Here is a 19499-nt window from a genome sequence, read left to right as displayed (position 1 = left end):
GTTTTTTTTTACCCCTGTCTGCTTGTCAGCATGATATAAGAGCAACATACTTAAAAAATTTAGACGAACTGTTGTTGACAGATTGGATCAGTAATTAATTATGTTGCAGCATGTTAGTCAACAGTTCAGTGTTGAGGAGATTCTGCTCTGTAAGGTAACCTTCTCAGTCTGTTCTTCAATCGGTGGTTAAGCCTGTTCTGTTCTGTGTAAATGTTAAGTGGTTTGCCACAGCTTTTTTATGCATTTTCCTTCTGCTCTATCCAGAATGTGATGCCACTGTCAGCAGGTTTGCTTCGCAGCCAAAGAAGGAATGCCACCCCTCAGTGTCCTCCAAGGTTTCAGGTCCAGCATCTCAACCCGGTTTTGTGGACCAGGGTACCAGACAGTGCATTAAAGGTGATGGTGGATCGGCCTGATGAGCACCATGGCTGGAGAATCCAGTGCTGTGAGCCCCTGCAAGTCATGACCCTTCAGATCCCTGATGAAAACAGGTAAAAGAGTTGAAACAAATATGTTTTTGGAATGGGGCTTGCAGATTTAAGTGCACAGGAAGTAATGCATGTGTCGTTTACCCACATGCCTCTTGTTCCACTGTGATCTGCAAGCACCAGGCAACACACACTTGTCTATTGTGTAACATCATTAAAAATGCAACAAAATGACATTGTGTGAAGTCATCAACTGGAGCTTTAATTTGATCTTGAGCAAGCAGCAACACTGAAACTGTGTTTACGTTTTGATGACAATGCATCTAGGTCTGTTGACATTTTGGAGCTGTCAGAACATGATGACCTCTTGACCTTTCACCACCACACACTCCTCCTCTACTGCTCTTTATGCGCCCTTGGAAACACCAGAGTTTGTCATGCCCTCTGCAGCCACGTGGACCAATCCCAGGTCCTTCATGCCATTCAGAATCCCCATCTCCCTGGTCTGCTCCGTACTGCATTTTACCAGCTGCTCATTCAGGTGATTGATTGAGTTTATGTTATTCTTTGGGTAACATTCAGGAAAGTGTGGTGTTTGTAGAGTAAATAATAAAGTGTTGTTCTTTAGGTTCACCTCAGCAGCTACAGCACATCATGTCAAATGATGAACCAGGAATATATTGTGCCTATGACTGACCAGACCCGAGAAATCACCCTTTATCCCAGCCCTGCTAATGGTGTTAATATGGGGAATAGTCAGCCTCCAATGGGCATTTCCAGCACTAGTCTCAGCACATCCCTAAAACCACGGATGCATTTCTCATCTCCGTGTTTTGTCAGGAGTGATGGGATGGAAGGAGATGGTGCAGGTGAAATATCCTGCACAGACAGCCCAGAAATCCCTCTGGACATATTAAAAGACCTGACTGTGGAGATGCTGACTGCTGGAGTGTGGGCTGTGGGTCAGGGTGTGAGGGATCCTGTAGGAGGCAGCATTGAGCTTCTACTGGTTCCCCTAATTAGGCTGTTCTACACACTGCTGGTTATGGGGGTATTTGGGGATGAGGACCTTGGGAAAGTTCTGAGCCTGATAGAGCCTGGAGTCTTCTCCGTTGATCCCGAAACCCTCGAGGAGGAGGAAGAGGAAGAAGAAGCTAGTGATGATGAAGAACAATGGAAAGGGGGCAACAACAAAGATGACACCCCTAAAGAAGGACTTCTTCAAATGAAGCTTCCAGAAGCTGTCAAACTCGAGGTGAACGTGGCAACAGATTTCTTTGACAATTGTCATTTTTCTCCTGTTGTTTTATATCATTATATTCCTATAAGCTGCTTTAAATGAACCATAAAGGAAGATTAAATACATTTCTTTCTGCAGCTCTGCCATCTGTTGTCCTACCTGTGTGACTGCCAGGTGCGCCACAGGGTAGAAGCTGTGGTTGCCTTTTCTGACAGCTTTGTTGGTCAGCTGCAGGAGAACCAGCGTTTTCGCTACAACCAGGTCATGCAGGCACTTAACATGTCTGCCGCTCTCACTGCCCGCAAGACCAAGGAGTTCCGCTCACCTCCACAGGAGCAGGTTGAGTTTGCTAAAATGAAATTCTAAATGTTACGCTGAAAACACACCAAGCAGCACTGAAGTAAGGATAAAATTCTTTGTAACATAGGTCAGTATGTCACAGGAGTCACAGGACTGCAGGTATTCTCTACCAGCAATTTGCTGAAGAAAGTTAAAATATCCCCAACTTTTAGTTCTAGTATCAAAGCAGCTTGGAGTGGCTGCCACACTTCGCCATTGCTTCCTGTGTTTTTAGCATTAGCTTAAAAAGTAGTGTTTAAAATGCTGTGTTGTGGTTTCTGCTTTGTTCCAAGAGCTGTGCACTCTTAAAGTAAAAACCTTAAAAATATAGAAATGCTGGGTCATCATGATTTACCATAAAACTGTGGCATTTTTTAAGACTATTTTCTTTTCTGTGTGTGTTTCATCTGTGACCTGTCTTTAGATCAACATGCTGCTGAGCTTTACAGAGGATGAGCAGCAGGAGAACTGTCCATGCCCAGAGGAAATCCAACAGCTCCTGCAAGACTTCCATCACCTGCTCAACACACACTGTGGTATGAACACTGTTTATATTTAACTGGTTCATTCACTCATTCATACACTGAGCCAGGGCACTATGAAAAAGCTCTGAGAACGCTCTTACCATGATTGTTACTGAGTAAATCTCATCTCACTGGCTGTTGCTGTGCAGGCATTGAATTGGATAGTGACACAGAGGATGAAGAGGATGCTGAGATGTCTCTAAAAGAGCGACTTCTTAGTCTTGTGGTGAGAGTCATTGGACTGAAGAAGACACCCATAGAGGAGGAGGGAAGTAGACCGCAGATTGCCAGTAAGTGCATCTATGTTTTGTACATTTTGCCCTGTTAATTTACGTACACATGGGATTGTGCAGCATTTCTTGGTTCAGGATCAATATAGAGGCATAGCTGAGTTGTATTTAAGTCCCATTTAAACAGAAGTTAGAGCGTCTTTAGCCGTGAAGTATTTTACAGTGAAAAGGAATATTTGAGCAGCGTACAGTTACTAAAGGGACTGAAATCAGATACTTCACAATTGATTTTTACCACTAAAAATGGGCCGGCTTAGAGTTTTGTGTGATACGGAGCTGCAGTGGAATCTGCTGCTGAGTGGACTGTTGGCTCCACCCACACCTTCCTCATTGTTAGATTAGGTGCAAGATGAGGGAGAGATGAATAAATTAGACCTACGCCACATTATTTTGAAAATTAAAACAAAGGTTTTGCCCACTGGTATCTGAACACACATCTCTACCTATCTCTTTCCATATTGCTCTGTTAGCTTTTACATCCCACAAATGGTGAAGTGCAGTTTTATATGACCAGTGTGGCTAGCTAGTCAACCAAATTGGATGAACTTTTGTAATTGCCCCTGAGTGCAGGATGAGTCATGAAACATTTGAAAACATTTACAGAGAGAAAAGTCTGGGCTTTTGATGTGAAGATACTCTGATACTGACCCTTTGACATGTGTTTACACAGGGACACACGATTAAAACTGGGGAAGTGTATTTTTCATATTGTGGGAACTTTTAATGAGGAGATGGTTCAAAGTGGACATGTGAATGAGAACATCAAATATTAACCCATCATCAGAGATGTTGTCTCAGATGTGTTGAATTCGGCCAGACAGCTACCTAAAAAATATCCAAAAACTGAGTAACATGACATTCAGTCGCTGCTCTTTCTACTTTTACTTCTTCTCCAGAGTCCCTCAAAACACTGATCTCTGACACGATGGTGCATTGGGCTCAAGAGGCTGAGATGGAGGACCCTGAACTGGTTAGAGCTGTCTTCTCATTGCTGCACCGCCAGTATCAGGGACTTGGGGGCCAAATGGCAGGACCCCTCTGCAGAGCCTACACAATCAGCCAGGCATCGGTAGAAGACACCATGGCTCTTCTGTCCTCCCTGAGCCAAATCCGCTCCCTCCTCAGTGTGCGCATGGGGAAAGAGGAGGAGAGGCTGATGATCAGAAGACTAGGGTAGGGGGACATTTGTAATGCTTTATTTGACACCTCTTGATTTATTAAGATCTTGTGTAATTATTTGTATTGATTGATTGATTAACTTGTAGCATATATGCATCATGATGTGTAAAATATCCTTACATTTGCTTTCCAATTTTTACTTTACATACACTGTTTTATGTGCAGAGACATCATGAACAATAAAGTTTTCTACCAGCACCCCAACCTAATGAGGGCACTGGGGATGCATGAGACTGTGATGGAGGTGATGGTCAATGTTCTCGGAGAAAGGGAATCAAAGGTGAGAGAGTAATTTATTGTGATAATATGGAGAAAATGTGTGTAAGAAAGACACAGGTTATTGTATTAGCTGTGACAGTATTGGTATTCCATAGGTCATAATTCAAAGATGAGGGTAAATCATGTGTTATAGCTGATATGCATCATTAATAGGGTAATAAACCCTGCAGTAAAGTCAGCTGTACCATCTACTTCCTCACATCTTATTTTTCTTTATATCCATGAATTGATTTTCTTTTGTTAGGAGATTACTTTTCCCAAGATGGTGGCCAGCTGCTGTCGATTCCTGTGTTACTTCTGCCGCATCAGCCGTCATAATCAGGGAGCCCTGTTTGACCACCTGAGCTACCTGCTGGAAAACAGCAGTGTTGGATTGGGTATATCTTATTCTCTCTTCCTTACACTACAGAACTCCACTCAAGAGATGTTCAACTCCACTGTTGAGGCCATAGCTAGTGCTGCTCTTGCAAGGATGTAACTTTGAAAGTTTGACTTAGGTAGTCTACAAAGTAAAAATTTATTGCAGGACCTGTATTTTTAGCTGTATTTTCTGTATTTAGTTACGCAGATATATGTGTTTTTGTGTCTGACCCTTTCGCTTTTCGCTCGGATATTATTCTGCAGTCAAGGAAATAACCTTGTGAAGGTTTTAGGATGGCAACCCCATGATAAAAAAAAGTCCCAATATCCTGACATTATATATATATATATAGTTTATGAGTTAGTGTTCAGATTGTTTTATGCCTTCGTCCCTTAGCTTCACCTTCCATGCGTGGGGCCACTCCCCTGGATGTGGCAGCAGCCTCTGTTATGGATAATAATGAACTGGCCTTAGCGCTGAGGGAACCTGACCTAGAGAAGGTGAGTTTATTATTCTGTGTCTTCCTCCACAGTACTGCTGTTAATAGGTGATAAGTGCTCTGGTTTGCTATGAACATGCTCTGCCATTCCATATTATTTTGCATTTCACTCAGCTCTGTTATTGATGTTATGGTGGCTCTGTCATTGTCTGTGAAATCTTCATAGTCTTTGCTCTACCCCATTACAGTAGCTGGAACAGCCCAGTATCTGTGAAACTAATCCAATCTACTACCCAGGTGGTCCAGTACCTTGCTGGCTGCGGTCTCCAGAGCTGTCCGATGCTAGTGGCTAGAGGCTATCCTGATATCGGATGGAACCCTGTGGAGGGCGAGCGATATCTAGATTTTCTACGTTTTGCTGTCTTCTGCAATGGTAACCAGTTAGTGCTACCCACAGCTCTCCCATTCAAAATAGATGTCATGTGATAGGACATTTACATTTATATAAATATATCATTCTGAATTTACCTAATTAACCGAATTGTCCCATTCGGTTAAAATGTGGGTGGCCCAAGTTATTTTCTTTGCCCATTTGTCTTTAAGTGAAATGCATTGTTTGGTAGCCTTTAAAAACTAATGTATTTCACTAACAGTATTATTTATGTATTCATATATTCAGTTATAGTATTGACTTGTAACCTGTTCAGGGCATTTATTACACCTGGGATGTTTGCTACGGTGCTAGAATAGCAAGAGCCAAATACAAAGTTAAAAAGGCACAAGAGGCTGCATCATGTCACGCTCCCAATTAAGTCAACTATTTGCAGTAGAGGTAATTAACTCTCTGCTGCTTCTGCTATTGATTTTTCTTACTCTGAAGTGGTGCCCAGACGGCATCCATTCAAATTGTCCTTGAGGGTGTCGACAGTTCAGCCAAATGGGATTGGATTTACATACCAAGTGCCTTTCAGTGATTTCGGCTGTGCCTCTTTAAGACAGTCTTTAAACTCCACATACTTTATATTGATTTTATTGATGGTCTTGGTGAATTTGATTTCCTCTCCTATGAAATCAATATGAATCTCTGAGTGAAATAGGATCTAAAACAAACAAATGCCCTCCCACAGAAGCCACAATTTCATCCAGTCCACCTGATGGTTAATTTTCATCTTTTGTGCATTTCTTCACCACAGGTGAGAGTGTAGAGGAGAATGCCTATGTGGTGTTGAGGTTGCTGATACGTCGGCCTGAGTGTTTTGGCCCTGCCCTGCGAGGTGACGGGGGAAATGGCCTCCTAGCAGCCATGGAGGAAGCCATCAGGATCTCAGAGGACCCTTCTATGGATGGACCTTGCACCACCTACCAGTCCAACAGAACACTGTCAGTATTAGAGGCTGAGCACTGCCCTTTTTTTGTATTTGTGTGCATGTATGTAAGGACACATAGTTTAATATGTTAGGCACTAAATTAGGAAACACAAATGTGAAAATGCTGCATATATATTAGCCAATGATGTTTTCTTAAAATAAATTGAAAAAGATAAAATATGGCACACACCAGAAACACCTATGCATGACAAGCTGTCTTATGCAGGATTCAGACTACACGACTTGTTTGTCTGTTCCGACAGACAAACAAGTCCGACCGTGTGCATACGGGGAAGTTCTGTTGTTGTCTGTTGTCATGGCAATGGCCGATGTTGTGCAAGTTGAGCGTGAGTTGAAGTAAAAGCTTAAAATGTACAGTTTGTTTTTGTTATGGACCTAACAGTTTTAGTTAGGGGGGTAATGGTTCACAGAAGTCAGGGTTTGGTTCATACCCTGGTGTAGGAGTCATAGTTCGGTGCAGGTTCAGAACAGCAGAAAAACAACCAATGCATGAGGGTACGGTACTTTTCATTTGTTTAGAACCAACAGTATGGCAAGTTTCAGAGATTGAGGTAGTATTTTACCCACCAGAACTTTTGTAAACTATTTTCATTATAAAAACAAGGAACCTTTCAAACACCTTTGTTTTTCACAGTACAAACACTGAACAAACACTTTTCGAAAAGGCAACGGGTCACAACAGGCTATAAAACTGAAAAGCAACTCTAATGCCAATGTATGTATGTTTGCGTTTGGATGTGTTTACACTGACGATCCTCTGCACTGGTGGAGTGACGCTGGCACACTGTCCTTATTTTACACACAACTCTCTCTCTGTTGCTTTTGTTGCTGACCAGTAATTCAAAGGCGAGCCCTCCGGCTCTGCCGTTTCATTTGTGCTTGCCGTAAAGTGACAGACTTACACACCAATCTGCTTGTTGTGCTAACCTTATCACCTGTTGTTCTGCTTTTTCTTTGGTTTAGCACGACTTGCATTCCAAATGTTGCATTACTGCCAAGCACGGGATTTAAACTAAATCTCCACTAACTAAATTAAACCCTTTTCTCACTCTACACAATATTCTCTTTTTTCCAGGTGTTTGAGGGAGCCTTAAAGCTTCTCTCAACTCTTACTGCACATCTCCTGTAACGTCCACCGCATCTAGAAATCTTGCTGCATCTATAATTATGTCAATTTTCTTGGATTACCTTTAACTCCAGCAGTCTCAGCACCTGTTGCTAAGAGCAGACAGCTAAAAGATGCCAGGCGGTGCTCATGTTCATAAACTTTGGTTTCACATTCTGGCATTAATCTTCATACTGAGTAGTGTATTTTGCATGCGCTTGCGTGCACTGAACCTCCACCCCTGTACTGTGATAGTTCAGCAGGAACACACACATGATTACAATTTTAGTGCATCACATTTTATTTTCTATTTTGAAGTGTAGAGAAATATTCATAAAATACATTTTTATTGTTTTCCGTGTTTTCTTCATTTCTGCTGCATCATTTTTCACAAAAAAATGTAAGCTCACTGTTGTGCTGGTTATGCATTGAAAGTTTATTGGCAAATGGAAACAGTGTTCAAATGGAGTAAAACATTGTACTGGGTGTAAGCCTGTTCAACACCCTTTTTTCATGCCCGATAATAATAAGTCTCAAGAGTAATTTTCTCTCAGGCTTCTTGAGCATTTCTTGGCTGAACGCAGCATCTGTGTTCAGCCAACCATCTCTCAGTAAATAGAGGTTAAATAAGCTAAATACAACAGGGCAACAGTTTAATGACACTGCTCATTTTTTAAGATGCGTTATTCAGGATTTATGTGGGGTGGGAGCAGAACACTGCTCTGTCTGCATCTCTTCGATTTTACAGTCAGAGTTACAAATAAACAATCAAGTCATTAGGGAATAAGAAGGAAAGATCTTATCTCACTAATGAGCTGCTGTATTTAGGAATAATCAATCATTTGATTATGTAAAAAAATGATTAATGATTTATTTAAGTTTGCTGACAAGCTTGTGACAGTTATGTTTGTTTCCTGTAATAGAGATGTTGTCCAGGACAATGATGATGACCTCATTCACATGGGGCATGCCATCATGACCTTCTACTCGGCCCTTATCGACTTGCTGGGGCGCTGTGCTCCAGAGATGCACGTGAGTGTTTTCCCAGCTTTCAGAAGCAGCTTCTGCACCAACATCTGCTGATGTCTCAAACAGTAAAGCCTAATGGAGAAAGTCCGCAAAGTGCTTTTTAAGTAATGAGCCAAACAAACAAACACTTTCCACAGAACGGCCTGGTCCACATACTGTATGTTTAGACATAAAACTGAAGCTATGAATCAGTTTTCATCTGATTGAACTCCATTACGTTGAGACTCATGTTGTATCATGTTACATCAATATATAGTATGATGGACAAATTTTACAAGAATAGATTGTAGCCGCTGATAGCACCGTGAATTGCGCATCACTTGCAACTGCTATCTGCCCCGTCTCAAGGTCAGATTCACAAAAGATACTGCGCAAATAATACTACAACCCAAACACACCCATGAAGCTGAGTGCACTTTGCCCTTTATTTGTGTCTGATTGCAAATATCCATGTTGCAAAATGTTGCCTTGACACCAAGAGCACAGTAACGCAGTATCACAGAACAATGGCAGAGGGAAAAAGTAAAATTTTCAGACCACGAGCCAAAGGTCCTGACCGACAAGGTGCAAAGGCATTCCTCAAAACTTCAGGCATGGAATTTAAACCTGACAGAGACAAGCCATGTATGAAGCACACTGGCAGAATAAAATATCAAATTCCAGTTTTCACCAACTCTCTAAAGATGCAGACAATTTCACTGTAACTGTGTCTGACTTAAAGTGCTAATCTTTGTGAATTGGACTGTTATTGCATTGAGACTCATTTGCATAGAAAGGGCCTAGTGTTGCGTATACAAATTTATGCGTATTTCCTCAATTAAATCAGTGAAACTTGTACCGAGACTATTTGCTTGTCAGCACAGTTAGGGTTGCATTTCACCCTTTTTTGGTGCTTTGAGCATTGCATGTTTGCAAATCACCGACCAATAACAATGTCTTCTTCTGAATCGTCGTCCAGTTGATTCAAGGTGGCAAAGGAGAAGCTATCCGCATCAGAGCCATTCTGAGGTCGCTCATCCCGATTCAGGATCTCGAGGGAGTCATCAGCATCTCCTTTCAAGTTCCTTCAGTGTCTAAAGGTCAAATAAGAGGATCTTACTACAATAAATTAAGCCATCACATGAAGAAGAAACATGCCCTGTCTGCTATGGCTGCATATTCAATTCTGATTTTCTTAAAGATGTGATTTTTTTGTAGTTACAGTGTCCTTTTGACTTTCCTGTCATATGACTGGGGTGGGAAACTCCAGGCACCATCCAGTACATGATGGTGATGGCAGTGGCTGAGTCTGGACATGGGATCAACACACATTGTGTAGATAAATGTGGAATTCATGTGGTCCCAACATTTGATCTTTACTTTTCATTTGTTTGTCCAGATGGTGTGGTGGTTGAGCCTGATCTATCTACAGTGTTCTGCCCAGACCACAAGGCAGCTATGGTTCTATTCCTGGACAGGGTGTATGGCATCGAGAACCAGGATTTCCTTCTCCACCTACTTGAAGTTGGCTTTCTGCCTGACCTTCAGGCAGCTGTCTCTCTTGACACTGTGAGCAGAGAAAATTATGTTTTGCTGTCCCGTTCAGCTGCTTGATAGATCCAGTGTGACACTGTAGGAGTGACCTGTGACTTTGTATTAATCCGAGCTGTGCCCCATCACCCATAAAAAATATACTGTCCTCCCGTCCCTCGCATTGACCTTACCATATCAAAACATTAGTTATTGTTAAAAATCCTGTTTAACATGATTTGATGTATCAAGTGCACTACCTTAAATCAAACATGGTTTTCTCAAATCAAAAAAATATTTGTGCACTTCACAAAGATGTCTTTTGATTTTCATGAAACTTTAGAGTATGTATCCCTCCTGATAAAAGCTGATTTCTCACCTTTTATCTTTACCCTTTGAAACCTGAGCAAATTAGCGACAAGTTAGTAAAAATAGAAAATTAAAAAAATAAAAGTAGTCATAAAAAAGTTTAGAAAGTATAAGATAACATAATTTTAACATTTAATAATAACTATTATTAATATAGTTTTTCCTTGCTTTTTTCTTTTTTCCCTTTTTTTAAAAAATTATTTTCTAAATCTGTTAATTATTTTTGCAAATTGTGGCTTTTTTTTTTTTTTTTTTTTTTTCTTCACCAAGTTGCTCATTGCCCTTTTCCCTGTGTTTCTGAAAAAAAATCACCAGTTTTCTCAAGGTTGAAAGGTTTTAATACTTGGAAAAGTCTTATGAATGCAGCACAAGAAAAGTGATGTCGCTTCAGGTCTAAAAGGGTTGATATATGTATCTTTCAGTTTTAAACTGAGGAGACATTGGTTGCATTCCTGATCATGGTCCTCACTGCTATGAAATACCATTTAAGTAAATTTTAGATATATGAGTAAATGAACAAATATACCTATAAAATAAATAAAAATGGCCGTGAAATAAATCCCTAAAATAAATACATAAAGCCATAAATATATAAATACATGTAAATATAAATGAGTCAATATTGTTTTATAAATAAATCTTTTTTTAAAGTATTTTTTTCCCCCACAGAACTACTTTTATGTATTTCAGGGGACTTTTATTTCATTATTTATATTGGGATTCTTTTTTTCCATAGGCGTGTTTGTAAATGTATTTATTTATTATTAACTTAAATACATACATTTCCTGTTGCTGCCTCCTCCCTCCATCTTGTCTGTTTAGTTCCACTTGGTCAACTTGACTCTTGTAAGTGTAACCTCTCTTTCATTGCAGGCTGACTTAGGATCTACTGACATGGCTCTGGCCCTCAACAGATACTTGTGTACATCAGTGCTTCCCCTGCTCACCAAATGTGCAGCTCTCTTCTGTGCTCTAGAGGACCATGCTCTCCTGGTGGATTCTCTCATCCAGGCAATCTACAGCCTCTCCAGGGCTCTTAGCTTGACCAAGGCTCAGAGAGACACTATTGAAGACTGTTTGTTGGCTGTGTGCAGGTAGTGCTTTTAGTTGGTGAAGCAACCCGCAGAGTTGTTGCTGCCTGCAGATAGGATATTGATTTTTCAGCAAGTCGCTGATAGATTATACATGTTATGGTTACAGTGTTATTGAGCTGCATCTTATGTGGTCTGCCATGTTTAATTCATGAATTATTGCACCATTAGCTTCCTGTATCCACTGACCTGACTGTGTTTTTGCTGTTTGACCATATCATATGTTGACAAGAAAAATGAGAAATGGCAACAAATTATCGTTAATTGATGCAGATACATCAGCACACTCCTATTTCCACTCATTAAATTTAATGAATCACTGTAAAGCCAGTCTTTGCCCAATTTAGATGGAATTTACCAAAGTCAATCAAAATGTTGACAAGTTAATTAACATCTTGCCCACGGCATCTTCTCAATTATTTGTGATACTCATCTGAGACATTATAATCAGTCACAACATCATTCATCTGGTATGTCTATGTGTGTGTGTGTGTGTGTGTGTGTGTGTTTGTTGGTGACTAATTCTGCTCTCGCTGGTGTCCTCAGTAAACTCCGACCATCTATGATGCAGCCTCTTCTCCTACGTCTTGTCTTCGATGTTCCCCATCTCACAGACTACAGTCAGATGCCCCTAAAGGTGAATAAACAAATCCTGGTTTACTACAGTGTATGTGAAAATATATTAGTTCACCAAGTTAAAGGTGTACTATGCAGGATTTTCTCTGAAAAAACAGACTCAAGCAAAAGCAGTCCCTCTCAATCATCACTTATGCCAAACTAGAAGTGTATTTAATCAGGAGACACATATGAATAAAGTAAAGATCATGTTTAGTACAGTATATGAGTGTACGGATTAACAGATGATTTGTGCTGATTAAGATTTATCAGAAGTTTTTGGTGCTTCGACACCAGAGGGAGATTTCATGATTTTGGGACATCTGAGCAGCAGCAAGTTAAATCCCCCATGGAGTCCAGACACTGACCGAGGATATGGTGGATGATTGCTCTGAGGTTGATGAGGTGGGCGAGGCTGATGAATCTGAGAAGACTAGGTGGTGATGGGGAGGTGCAGGGTGCCGCATGAAAGAACTACAGGCAGAAAAAGAACCACATTTGAAACGAGAAGCAGTAAGACGATAGGATAATGGAGAAAGTGTGTCACTGTAGACCAGCTGATGACTCAATTGACAGTCCTGGACAATGACAGCTAGAGATAGAGAGTAAGCATACATGCATGGAGTGAATGGCAGGGTGAGAAAGAACAATCACAGCCTAAGCTGTACTGTATTGTCTTCCTGACTGAACTTTTGCTAGAGCTTCATTTGTCTGCAGAGACTCTGTCCTCTGCCTGTTTTTTTCTTCTTTTTTTAGTGTGTTTGGGTCTGTCCTGGGCACAGCGCACAACTGGGACTTTATGAAAAGGAAGTGACCAGATGACAGATGTAAGCAGCAATAGGATGCTATGAAAACTGGGGGCACAGTGCCTAAAAAACCCCGCACATATAGCGTTAGAGTTAGCTGGGATTGGATTCCACTTTCGCTGGGGAAACTGTTACAAACAATAACTGACAATACCTGCATAGTATACCTTTAAAATGATACAATTTGTTGACTGTGCATCAATCCTTTGATCCACCAGCTCTTGACCAGTCACTACGAGCAGAGGTGGAAGTACTATTCACTAGCTGGAGCGCAGGGTGACCAGGGTTTGGCCTCTGAAGAGGAGCTCCACCTGTCTAGAAAGTTGTTCTGGGGCGTGTTTAAGGCCTTGACAAAGACGGTAAACCATATTGAATACCTGTGTCAGTCTCAAAATCATGTCAAAAGTATTTACAATTAGTATAATATTTATGTGAAGCACCGAAAAAGCTGCAGAAAGTGAATAAATGTTTCATTTTTTGACAGTGTGATAATACCACTGATTGAGCACCTCCGTTTTTTGCACCCTCCTTGAAGTTTATTTCAGGACAAACAGCAAAATCGGTATTTGATTTTCTACTTTAGTAAACTTGTAGAAGAAGCTGAGTGGAGGAAGATACAACACACTTGAGATTAAGAGTAAATTTTTCATATCCTGGTACGAAACCTCCCACCACTGCGCAGAGTTGCTGGAAATGTGAGAGACATAAGCAATAACTGAATGTTTTCTCAGTTGACTGCATGCATGCGCCAGCATATTTCTGACGGATACTTACCTGACTGAAACATGAAAAACATCAAAGAGCTAAGTTCATAAGATCATTTCCGTCCCTCTTGTGACCCACATCAAACGGCCTCAGAAACCGAGTCAGCACTGCACAGAAGAAACCCTTGAGAGAAATATTAGTGTGTGTAGTATAGTGTGGGCGTATAGTGTTTCAGTTGCCCTATTTATTTTATGATGCTTATTGTAGAGTGGCTATAGCTGGAAAATAACTTATGGAGACTTATTTGAATAAAATTGTACTGTAAGGAAAACTGGTTATATAAATTAGATTTTATCCCAGCTGACTTTCACTGTGTTTACAACCACTTGTGTTACTCTTTCCTGCGGTAACCAGACTTTTTAAACAAATGTAAATAACAAACTTCTCTTTTGTTAGGATGAGAGAATTAACAGCTAGAATTCAATTTGAGAAATGGTATTTCTTGACCACTTATTTAGGTTTCCAACACGGTCTCTCAGCCGAATTATTTCTGCAACGCGGGTAGGTCTTTGTATCCAAAATAATTAAATTCAGTGTTATTAAATTGGAATTGAACAAGCTGGTTTCCTCAGCATTTAAATTTTTTTTTTTAAATTTAAAATTAAAATTAAATGACAAACAAAGTTGGACATATTTTGCAAAAACTAGGCTTGACCAAAATCCAAATGTAGAGGATGTCAGCTCTGCAATATGCCAGATTTGGTTCAAATAATATATTTTCATTTGTGTATATAACTTAAAATGTCATGTTAACACACTGGTTCAACAAATTAATGAACAATGCATTCTTGTAAAATTTGGATGCTGGCAAACATTTTTGTATTATTTCTTCGTTTTACAGATAATGGAACAGCACAGACTGTTTAACATTAATAATTACAAACTTTGTTCACACTTTATTTTACTCCAGAATTATTTCTGCCATTTAATTGCCCAGCTTCCCCTGACCCTGTCCTATTGTGTCCTGTGCTGTCTCATTTCTTCTCTCCTTCCTCCTACACTACATTTCTATGTAGGCCTATGAGGCTCAGTTATTTAAGCTGAGTGTCCAGTGCCTGGCTGCAGTGGCCAAGGCCCTGCCTCCTGACCAAATGGACTCAGGCTGTTCGTCAAGTGCAGAGAGAAATGCCTCGATGGACACAGATGGACACTTTGACCCGCAGCCTGTAGATACCTCCAGGTAAGATACTGACCAGGTTTTATACTCCTGATAAATCTATCCAATAATGAAGAGCAGTATTATCTGAATGTGTTTACTGTGGGATAGAGCTACATGATGCATTATTTCTTTTCTTGCACCAGTGTGTCAGTGCCAGAGAGACTGGAGTTTGTTGTGAACAAGTATGCAGAGCATACTCATGAGAAGTGGTCACTGGACAAGGTAATGTCACAATAATTATCCTTCAAATCTTAACAGCCTATTAAAGGTTTAGTTCAGATCTATTTTAAGATTGGTTATATGAGTTACTTATCCTTAGTCAGTCGATTACCTACAGAAGATGGTGGTCGGCATGCTCCCAGGCAGGCAGGTGCATCACCACAGAAGCTAAGCAATGAACTGCTATGGACAGAGGTAGCAGCACACTCGGGTACCACCAAAACAACCAGACTGAGACCTTCTTGAAGAGGTGGTCTTGGTCCGGTTACAAACGAACTCTGGTGCGGTTCATTTGTGGTGAGAACGTGTTCCGACCTTGATCTGAACCAACTGCAATCACATTACACATTAAATTTAAACATGAGCATGTTACAGTCCTGGAGGATTATTAATGTGCACCTCCTCCCGTATTGCCTTAATATGCACATTCAGCACATCCAATGCATCAAAACATTGTTTTCTAGTTGGAGCCGCGCCTCGTTTTCAAACTGTATGGTTTGCCTTCAACGTTTTTTTTTACTTCCTGGATTTTTCCCGCATGGACCAATGGACCAATCAAGAGCAGCCCTCTTGCACAAGGCATTTTATCTGGTCCGCCTGTAAATGCTGCCGTGAGAACATGAACTAACTCTAGGCAATTATGCAACTTTGTAACAAATTAGTCCCTGATTTGGACCAGAGACAACTCTAGGTCTGAAAGCACCCTTAAAGGGTAGTTCGGATTCACCAAAGTCACACAACAACACAAACAAGTTAACCGATCAAGGCAGCATTAGACCAGCAACTCCTGTTTTGTGTGAGGTAAAATTACTGTTTTTGTCACAGGAGTCTGGTGGCTTTGAAGAGAGCATAGATGTATATAACAGCTTGACAGCAAGGTAAAGTTGTGAAAATACTCTAAATATAGCTTTGCTTGAACTGATATTAATATTTTTAGATGGCTAAAATACGTTTTTCTACTGCCCCCCCATCTACAGCAGTACATTATTTGGCCTCTGTGGTGGTACTGCCTGCCTGCTTCTCCAAACTGACATCTACTGTAGGTAACACACTGACTATGTGTAAGTACCTCATACAACCCCACTTCAAAAGATCCAAACTCTCCCTTTTAAGTTGACAAAGTAGAGGTGATGTATGATATCCTGTTCAGGCCTGAACCACTTAAGAATACATTTAAAACATAATTTGTCCGATTGACAGTGTCAAAAAATCTGTCTGTGTTGTGTGCTTGAGCTAATATATTGATGTCTGCATATTTTCAATGTGTGATTTTCACCGAATCTGGGTATTATCTCTGTCAGTTTGCCAACGGCTGGGTTCACGGGGAGCAGCTATGCGAGAACACCAAGGTTCACCCTCTCCTCAAGCCATACAGGGCTCTGGCTGAGAAGGTAGAGTGAGAAGTCAAAAAGATAGAAAAAGAGAGCAGTGAACTGAGAAATCCCAGAGGCACTTGCATACCAAATGTGGTGTACTAATATAAAAGATTAAAGTGCCTCGGTTCATGGTCTTTGCTGTGTGGAGTGGACAACAGACTTCTTATAAAGTGTTTGAAATATCAAAGTAGTTTGAGCATGTTGTGCTCTTCTGCTGTCCTTTGATGACCTGCCATGTTTAGGTTTAAATGTGGGTTTATTTATATGTCTGCCAGGAGAAGGAGGCATACCGCTGGGCCATTAAAGAAACAATAAAGAGTATGCTGGCCTTTGGATGGACCATAGAGAGAACCAAAGAAGCAGATGCATTTGGCACACATACCTGTACACACAGAGTATCTCAGTCTGGACAGGTATGTGTGCTTTATAGACCACATTCACTCAGCATCTGGGCACCAAACCTGTCTTTTCTCTTAGAAGTCATCTAGATCACAACTAAACTTCTTCTGACTTTATTTAATTGAGTCATCAGCCAATTGTTCTCTGTTGTAGCTGTCCTTTGAAGGAGCATCAACCTTCAGCCCCAAACCTTTGGACATGAGCAGCATCACCTTATCATGGGATCAGTGTGTAAGTATTTTTTTTACTACTATATACACCATTGAATTAGGTACAACATTCATTATACTTTAGAGGAGCAGTGTGTAAGATTTAGAGAGATTTAGTGGCGTCTAGCAGTGAGGATTGCAGATTTCAACCAGCTGAAACTTCTCCTGATTAGAATTCCTTAAGCATTCATTGTCCAGGAGTTTTTTTTTACCCGTAGCCAAATTATCCCTAGAGGTCTCCTTCTTTCCAAAACAAATGGACCGGGTGATTAAAACTGGTTACAAAAAAAAGAAAAAAAAAAGGATACAAATCAGTGTTTTTCTGCATTGTTTGGTACAGGGTGCTGGCCAAGTGCCTGCTATGTGTGCTCACCTTATTTCTGATCCAGACATTCAGGAGGTTTGTCACCAGGAGCCAAATTATCTGCAGAGGTCTCCTCCTCTCCAAAACATACAGACCTGGTGATACACACTGGTAAAAACAAAAAGCAGTCTCACATTACAAATTACAAATCTGTGACGCTGTTTGGCATGTCGGAGCCAGGCCCTTAGCCCAACACCTGCTAATGTGTGCTCACCTTTTTTTCTCTGGAAACCTAAGATCCAGACATTAGGGACATTTTTCGGGAGCTGAATTATCCGCAGCGGTCTCTTCCTCTTCAAAACAAATGGACCAGGTGATTAAAACTGGGAGAACAGTAAATACAGCAGTTTCACATTAAATGTCCGATGCTGCTTGTCACGGAGGAGCTTCTAATTACCGTGACTGGCGCCAAAACTGGCCCTATCTGGAGCCAGTGTTTGGTTTGTCCATCTGGGCTTCTGTAAAAACATTGTGATCTCCGTGGATGAGGAACTGCTCCATATGTATATATAAATGGCTCAATCTAAGGTAAGAAAAACACAGCATTTCTCATTTTCAGGTGATTATACACTAAAGAGAGCACACTTATTATATTCTGTTCCATTTCTGCCTATATATCCTCCTAAATCCTACACACTGGACCTTTAATCCTGGCAAACAATCTGCAGAGGTGCTAATGCTGGCCAATTACCAGTGTTGCTGTTGTGTTGGCAGATACATTTAAATAATCCTAATGCCTTGTATTTAAACAGAGTCATAAATGTGAGTTGTCAGATGTCATATAAGCGGCTTAAGGCAGTTGCAGTCTAACTGCACAGGCATAATTGTCTTCTTACACAACTCAGTGACACTAGTGAAGTCACGTTAGAGAGATAAATCATCTGCCATTGGTAATATGTTTGGAGTGCTGTGTAATCATATTTGGGGTACAGGGCTCATTTTCCTTGATGTATTTCCTTGACAAAAGTAGTTTGCCTATTAGAGGAGAGGGCCTGGACTCTCCTGCTGGTCCATTAGGACACCGTCTGCTGCTTAAAAAGGGAGTGAGAGGAGCTGGTATGTTTGGCCATTATTTAAACCGGCTTGGTGTCTGCATCTCTGGCATACTTGTGCCAGAAAAGTGTAGTAAATAGATTTTACTTTATTCTCTTTCTTGTCTTTCTCTGTAGGGTATGGCAGAACAGTTGGCTGAAAACTACCACAATGCCTGGGCTAAGAGGAAGAAAGTAGAACTTGAGAGTAAAGGTACCATAACATGGTGTCAACAGCTATTCTACAATATTTCCTGAAGTCCTCTCCTCTCCTCTTGCCTCGTCACCTCTCCTCCGCGGGAGCACAACAGTTAACAAAATTGCAATGTACTTGACCCATTTCTGTTCTCAGGAGGGGGTGGCCATTCAATGCTCGTACCCTATGATACCCTGACTGCCAAGGAGAAGACTAAATTCAGAGAAAGAGCCCAGGATGTCCTCAAGTTCCTTCAGCTCAACGGCTACACTGTGTGGAGGTGAGTGCAGAATGAGCGTATGATTGTAAAAGGGCAATGTGATACAGTATGGTGGGTAGCAGAGGTGGGTAGCAAATGAGGTGCTCCATTTTCATTTCACAGTGGTATGCAGGCAATTTAGAAAAATAAAATACATAGTCCGGATTGTACAGTAATTAAGGTTAGAGCTCACTGTCTTTTCCAGCGGTTGTGTATCATTATCCCTGTTTGATTTCACTCCCTCTGCAGGGATCGGAAGACAGTGGGGATGGACTTTCCAGCCGTAGCCAACTGCTTTGGCTACAGTCTCCTTCAGCGGCTGCTGTGTCACACTGAGGATGCCCAAGAGCACGTGTTGGAGCTGGGTAACATGATGCATATGAAAAAAAAAAAAACACATAAAAGAATTTTTTACATAATGCATTCCAAAGGTATGAGTGCACCATGTAGCCGACAGTGTAAGGTTTTGAATATTTCACTGAATCCTCACATTTTATCAACAACGAGCAACAGTCTCTTGAGTCTTCATTC

At 40.9% G+C, this 19499-nt stretch overlaps 1 protein-coding gene across 1 annotated transcript in view; it reads left to right on the top strand.

The window, feature by feature from the left end:
- ryr2b (ryanodine receptor 2b (cardiac)) overlaps positions 1-19499 on the top strand; it is an 81879-nt gene that overhangs the window by 23814 nt on the left and 38566 nt on the right. Inside the window, exons 35-60 of the mRNA XM_050071469.1 lie at positions 265-491; positions 756-969; positions 1057-1683; positions 1807-2007; positions 2432-2543; positions 2681-2821; positions 3718-3994; positions 4166-4280; positions 4524-4656; positions 5037-5140; positions 5377-5512; positions 6273-6459; positions 8496-8604; positions 9560-9680; positions 9980-10149; positions 11353-11573; positions 12117-12207; positions 13210-13350; positions 14773-14936; positions 15059-15137; positions 16436-16525; positions 16786-16923; positions 17063-17140; positions 18652-18727; positions 18866-18989; positions 19218-19333. Of these exons, the coding sequence (XP_049927426.1) occupies positions 265-491; positions 756-969; positions 1057-1683; positions 1807-2007; positions 2432-2543; positions 2681-2821; positions 3718-3994; positions 4166-4280; positions 4524-4656; positions 5037-5140; positions 5377-5512; positions 6273-6459; positions 8496-8604; positions 9560-9680; positions 9980-10149; positions 11353-11573; positions 12117-12207; positions 13210-13350; positions 14773-14936; positions 15059-15137; positions 16436-16525; positions 16786-16923; positions 17063-17140; positions 18652-18727; positions 18866-18989; positions 19218-19333 (4192 nt within the window). The remainder of the gene's footprint in view (positions 1-264; positions 492-755; positions 970-1056; positions 1684-1806; positions 2008-2431; positions 2544-2680; positions 2822-3717; positions 3995-4165; positions 4281-4523; positions 4657-5036; positions 5141-5376; positions 5513-6272; positions 6460-8495; positions 8605-9559; positions 9681-9979; positions 10150-11352; positions 11574-12116; positions 12208-13209; positions 13351-14772; positions 14937-15058; positions 15138-16435; positions 16526-16785; positions 16924-17062; positions 17141-18651; positions 18728-18865; positions 18990-19217; positions 19334-19499) is intronic.

The sequence above is a fragment of the Epinephelus moara genome, chromosome 19, assembly GCF_006386435.1.
Source record: "Epinephelus moara isolate mb chromosome 19, YSFRI_EMoa_1.0, whole genome shotgun sequence".
NCBI lineage: Eukaryota > Metazoa > Chordata > Actinopteri > Perciformes > Serranidae > Epinephelus > Epinephelus moara.
The sequence above is the reverse complement of the archived record's forward strand: the minus strand, read 5'-3'. Positions and strand labels throughout refer to the sequence as shown.